This window comes from Oryx dammah, unplaced genomic scaffold (assembly GCF_014754425.2).
Source record: "Oryx dammah isolate SB20612 unplaced genomic scaffold, SCBI_Odam_1.1 HiC_scaffold_28, whole genome shotgun sequence".
Taxonomy (NCBI): Eukaryota; Metazoa; Chordata; class Mammalia; order Artiodactyla; family Bovidae; genus Oryx; species Oryx dammah.
In genome coordinates, this window is record NW_024070212.1 from 38,319,813 (window position 1) to 38,325,812 (window position 6,000).

Here is a 6,000-nt window from a genome sequence, read left to right on the forward strand (position 1 = left end):
AATTTAAAGACTGTCTCTATGCAGATAATTTCCCAATTTATAATTTCAGCCAAAATCTCTGTCCTTAAGTCAAGGAACATATATCCAAATTACTGGATAGCTTCTCTTAATTTTAAACATTTTTAAATTAACACTCCAGGAATTGAATCTTCTCTCCCCACCCTCACCTCAAATGTTTCCCGTCTGGAAACTTTCAATGGAAACTCCCTTCTTTCATTTACTCATGTAAAAATCTTTCAATAACCCTTAACACCTCTTTCCCATGTTGCATAACCAAGCCATCAAAAATTGGTATTTGCTTCTGCTTCCAAATTAATCTAGAATCTAACTACTCCTTACCATCTCCACTGCTACCACCATGGTCCAAAAAACCATCATCTCTGGACTGAACTAGCAGTATAATCTTTTAACACATTTTCCTGTTTCTACTCTTCCCTGCCTTCCATCTAGTCTCAACACAAAAGTGTTGAGTTCAAGTTTCTTCCTCTCAAAATGTGTCACACATTCTCTTCAAAGTTATAGCTTTTAATTTTTAATGTTAACTAGTCCTCTGCTGCTGCTGCTAAGTTGCTTCAGTCATGTCTGACTCTGTGCGACCCCAGAGATGGCAGCCCACCAGGCTCCTCCGTCCCTGGGATTCTCCAGGCAAGAACACTGGAGTGGGGTGCCATGTCCTTCCCCAATGCATGAAAGTGAAAAGTGAAAGTGAAGTCGCTCAGTTGTGTCCGACTCTTAGTGACCCTATGAACTGCAGCCTATCAGGCTCCCCCGTCCGTGGGATTTTCCAGGCAAGAGTAATGGAGTGGGCTACCATTGTCTTCTCCCAACTAGTCCTCATAGCTTTCTAAATATAAGTTAAATTATGATGCTCTTTTGCTCACAGTACTCCAATGGCACCCAATTTTATTCAACAAAATCTAATGTACTTAGAAGGCACATGTCATGGCCCTCTCTAACTTCTCTGAATTCAAATTCAATTTCTCCCCCCATTTTTTATGCCTTGGTCACAAGCTAGTACATTTTACTTATTCCCCTAACTGGAATTCACTTCCCCAGATTCATTAGCTAACTTCCTCCACTTCTTTCAAAATGTTGGTCAACCCTAACTACCTTAACTGTAGCTTAATCCTCTCAACCCAGCACTCCTGATCCTATTTTTTTTTTAATAGCATTTCTCATTTTCTAAAATACTAAACAACTTATTAAGTTTATTATTTATGGTCTCTCTCTCCATGCAAGAACATGAGTTCAAATGAGGGCATAAATCTGTGTTTTATTTACTGATAGATCCCAAGATTTAAAGGAGCATCCAGCATATAGCAGGTACTGTGTATTTTTTGAACAAATGGAACTTTAGGGCTTAACTGGAACTATAATTTTATTTTACCATCTTTATGCATTCTTATTTGACTCCATTATACAAACCAAGTTTCTAAATGTTTTAATAATTTTCAAGTCCTTAATTCAATCTAGACCTCTTCACTGTCAGCGAACCTTTGATTATCTGAAATACAGCTGAATTACTTCAAGTTTCTTCCACTCAAAATGTGTCACACATTCTCTTCAAAGTTATAGCTTTTAATTTTTAATGTTAACTAGTCCTCATAGCTTTCTCAGTTACTTATTATAAACATTTCTCTCTCTTTGTTTTAAAAAACTATCAATCAGGTGCACTATAACCTAAAAACTCTTATCACTGCTACTATCTTCTCATTCCTTCTTTTCGATACAAATATTTCCCAAAGATAATGACGGGTTCCATGTCCTCTCCATTAAGTTAATCTTGACTCTAAAACAATGTGGTTTATCACCATATTTTACCAACAATATTTTAAAACTGTATTTCAAAAGGTCTTTTTTGAAAAAAATGTTTTCCTATATTTTAATATATAGAATCTGAAAGTCTTCTGTAATTCCACCCTGGGAGAAAGACATTTATTATCTGGTATATAGCTCTGCTACATTTTGTTCTAGGCATACACTAACATACATAGTAGTACTTTTCAAGAACTCCAAGGTTACATAGTATGTATTTCCCAACTTTGGTTATGAATCTATCTAGGTTACATTCCTGATCAATACATATTGTTTTGACTTCATTTTCTGAGGGTTGTAGTCCAGTGTATGGATACACTACAATTTAAAGTGTCCTTTCCCCTTATTAAGAATTTGGTCATTTCTACAGTTTCCCAATAAAAAGTACTTTACTATTAGACTGTTAATTCTTCACCTTGTGTCATCAGAGGATCTTGTCTTCTTAAAACTCTCTTCTCTTTGCATTCATGAGAATTTGTTTTCTAGTTCTACTTCCTTTTTAACATCTCCTTCCCTCCCTGTCTTCTTTGCTGATTCTTCTTCCTTTGGGTAACCATATTCATTCACTTTGTTGAAGAAATTCCATTTTTAAGCCTACCTCTACTCTAGACCCATATTTTTAATTGCTTTTTAAAATATTTCCACAGAAGTAGCCCACTGACTCCTCAAAGTTAATAGATAACATATGAATTCATTACACACCTTTGAAAACATTCTGAGTCCTGCCCCTCATATCAGCTAATGTAATAACCCAAGAACTCAGTCTGAAAATCTTCACGTGTTCCCTCTCAACCATATCTACAGGGATCACAGGACCTACAAACACAACCTCTACCCAATGTATATCTACTTCTTCTTTTGTCTTCTTACTTCCTTATTCAGATCTTTTCTCCTGCCTTGGCCATTGTAACAGTTCTCTTGTCTCGGCTTTCCTTTTGATTTTTCTATGTCTAATTTTTTTCCCTATCTAATCCATTACATGAACTCTACAAGATATCTTTCATAAAGCTGACTATATTACTGGTAAGCTTAAATTTATCAAGTACCTTAAGAATAACTACTAAACAAAATTCAATCCCTCCCTCCCCTCAACCCAAATTTAGACTCAATCTACTTTCCAAGTCCTATTTCAATTTCAACCCTCAGCTTTTGCTCCACTTAGAGCTTTCCATGGTCCAGTTTTCTTTAGTGGTCTCAGAACATGGAAGGCCCATTTCCCTTTGTTTTCGTCTCAAGATCCAACTAATCATTAAAGGTCTACCTCAAAGGTCACCTCCTTTGCAAATGATCCCCTAGGATTTTTTAAATATACATTCTCTATTTAATGCTTAAAGCATCTTGCCTTACAACTTTTATGTCTAAAGGATGTTTGCATCCTTCAAAGCTTGTCATTTTTAATTATATAAAAAGTTAGTTCAATTTTTATTCATGTTCCTGTTAATCTATTCCATAACATCATAAGGAAAAACCCCAATGAACTTTTTGGTCAACTCATAATAGTGTTATGCCCAAATAGCTACACTTTGGGCAAAATCTGCCAACTGACAAGCCACATGCAGCCAATGAGGCAAATTCTGGAAATACAAACCTTTTTGCTTTTAGAAGGGCTTCCCTGGTGGCTCAGTTGGTAAAGAATCCGCCTGCAATGCAGGAGACCCTGGGTTCGATCTCTGGGTTGGGAAGATCCTCCAGAGAAGGAAAAGGCTGCCCACTCCAGTATTCTGGCCTGGAGAATTCCATGGACTATATAGGCCACAGGGTCGCAAAGAGTAGGAAAGGACTGAGCGACTTTCACTTACTTCACCTTGCTTTTAAAAACTATAGTTTAGCCTAATGTTTCATTTTTTAACTATGCCTGGATAATAGAAAGTTGGTAATAAGTAACAGAAAAGAAGGAGTCATACCTTTACAGCTGTTTTTTCATTAGGGAAAGTAGCAAAAGCTGTATGTTTCTGAAAAACAATTAAGGTACAAATTATTTCAAATATAATTTCAATTTCTCATAAGGATGTCTGATATTTTACCAGCTGACAGTGATTTGACACACTAATAAAATCACAGAAAAGGCAGGAAATCAAGATCATTTAACTGACTGTGAATTTCAGGACAGTGTTTTTAAATCAGTTTAGGATCAGACTTCTTTGAAATGAAAGCCTTCCAAGTGCACACACACAGCATGTTTTAAATATATTTTCAAGTACTTCAACAGTCCGTAAGTTTAAAAACCTCTACTATCCACGGAAGTCCACTCTTAAACTACCCAAAATCATAAAATATGTTCCATGTATAACGCATCCAAAGATCTAAACTTTTCACTATATAGCCAAATGCAAAGTTTAAATGGGTCTTTCTTTTAACTCAATTCACAACCTTGGCTGCATATTAAAATCACCTAGGGAGACAAACTATTGATGTCCTGTCCCGTCATAGATCATCTAGCAGAAATTTAATAACATCACCATCACTATTTTAATGAAGAGCAATCATGTAAAACATCTTCAGATATAATGGAAAATAAAGTCATTTTGTACATTGCTGGGTTGGACTTTTAATAGTTTTAAATTATCACTCCCTGAAAGATGACGTTATACAATTTTTATGAAGAACACCTTCCTCAAAAATCTAGTAGAAGTCCTGTAACTAGCTTACTCAAGTTGCTGACTTCTGTAGTTTCTTCTCTATTTTGCTGAATGTCTTAACGCTGGCTTATTAGCAAACCAAGATGTTTAAGTATCCCTTTGTTACATATTTTTGAGACTCTTGAGTTTTAGAAAAATACTTCTAAATACCGAGGAGTTTCGAGATTCCCAGGGTGGGTGAGAAACGGAATATAACAAAAGTTACTTTTCATTCTTTCTGCTTTGCCTTTCTCAATCGCCCTTTTCCGCAGCGCGGCGACTAATCGAGGCACAAACCAATTAAAACTTGATTTGGGACGAAAGCTATTTTGATACGAAAGCAGACAGACTGGGAAGGGGAAGAGGAAGCCTCCACTCCACAAGCGCACCTTCCCCACTCTCCTTTTTCCTTCTGTCAGAACTTCCCTTCCCCACGTCACCGGCCTAGGACCTTCCCCGGAAACTAGGGGTTCGCGCGCTCTTACCAGGCGCCCCTTATCAGATAGGACGCGCACGGACTGCGCCCCGAAATACTTCAGCAAGTCCTCTTTCTCCTCAGCGGTAAGCTCGGCTGGCAGGTGCCTCACTAGAAGGGTTCGGTCGCCCCGCGAGGGAGAAAGCGAAACAGAACTCTGGCATCCTCTGGACATCGGAAGCGGCTGTTCTGGGGCCGCCATTTCTCACGCAGACTCAGCACTTGGGAAGCCACTGAAGAAACCGCAGTAATCAAAAGAAGCAGAGCTAAGAGTCTTCTTCCACTCCGCGCTAAGGATTCTGGAAGCAAGGAAATAACGCGAGAGACGGTCGCCTTCTCGCGAGACCTGCACCACAGACGGATGACAACTTTTTGGAGACAAGTTCCTTAGATTGAAAGAGGAATTTCCAGTGATAGGAAACCAAAATGATTCAAATTCCAGATATCTGCTGATGATGTTTAAAACAAAAATTCCCTCGAGAGAGGTGTGAGGATTAAAATATGTTAAAGTACGACGGACTTCAGCCGCCTTTTCCGAGGAGGAAGTAACTCCAAGGGCAGAAGGACTTACTGCTGCGCATGTGCGAGCGGCGCGCCGGTCTGGGCGTGGCACCGGGGCGGTCCTGAAAGGCGCTCGTTAGGTTTCTAATCCTGGCAGGTTTCCAAGTGCTTGTGATTGGCTGACAAATACAGGCTGTTTGTCCACGGCATTGGGATGGTAATACCTGAAGGTTGCAAGTTTGTTTTTCGGCTCAGTAGCCTTGGCATAGCCAGGCTAACTCAGTTTTAAGGATGGAAAAATTGAGACACAAACCGTGTTTTGTTTTGTTGAATCATGGGACACAGCAACCTGATAAGGCATGGCCATTGTTCCCTTTCAATAGCGGCCTCTGGGGCTTAGTGGTGAAAGAATCCGCCTGCCAATGCAGGAAACACAGGTTGGATCCCTGGATCGGGAAGATCCCCAGGAGGAGGAAATGGCAACCCTTTCCAGTATTCCATGAGATTCTCCCGTGAGGCCAGAGGATCCTCTCAGGTTACAGTCCTTACGGTCGCACAGAGTTGGACTGGACTGGCATGCAGGAAGAGATA

The 6,000-nt window shown here is 39.3% G+C and overlaps 1 protein-coding gene across 5 annotated transcripts in view; it reads right to left on the reverse strand.

Annotated features, from left to right (window-relative positions):
• Positions 1-5,490, reverse strand: part of RNPC3 (RNA binding region (RNP1, RRM) containing 3) — a 42,995-nt gene extending 37,505 nt beyond the window's left edge. For all 5 annotated transcript variants that reach the window (XR_005719479.1, XR_005719478.1, XR_005719477.1 and 2 more), the window contains exons 1-2: positions 4,919-5,490; positions 3,720-3,767 (exon numbers count right to left, since the gene is read on the reverse strand). Coding sequence is in view for 2 of the 5 variants with exons in the window: in XM_040232195.1 (XP_040088129.1) it covers positions 3,720-3,767; positions 4,919-5,110 (240 nt within the window). In the remaining 3 variants the exon portion in view is untranslated. The remainder of the gene's footprint in view (positions 1-3,719; positions 3,768-4,918) is intronic.
• Between the last annotated feature and the right edge of the window lie 510 nt (positions 5,491-6,000).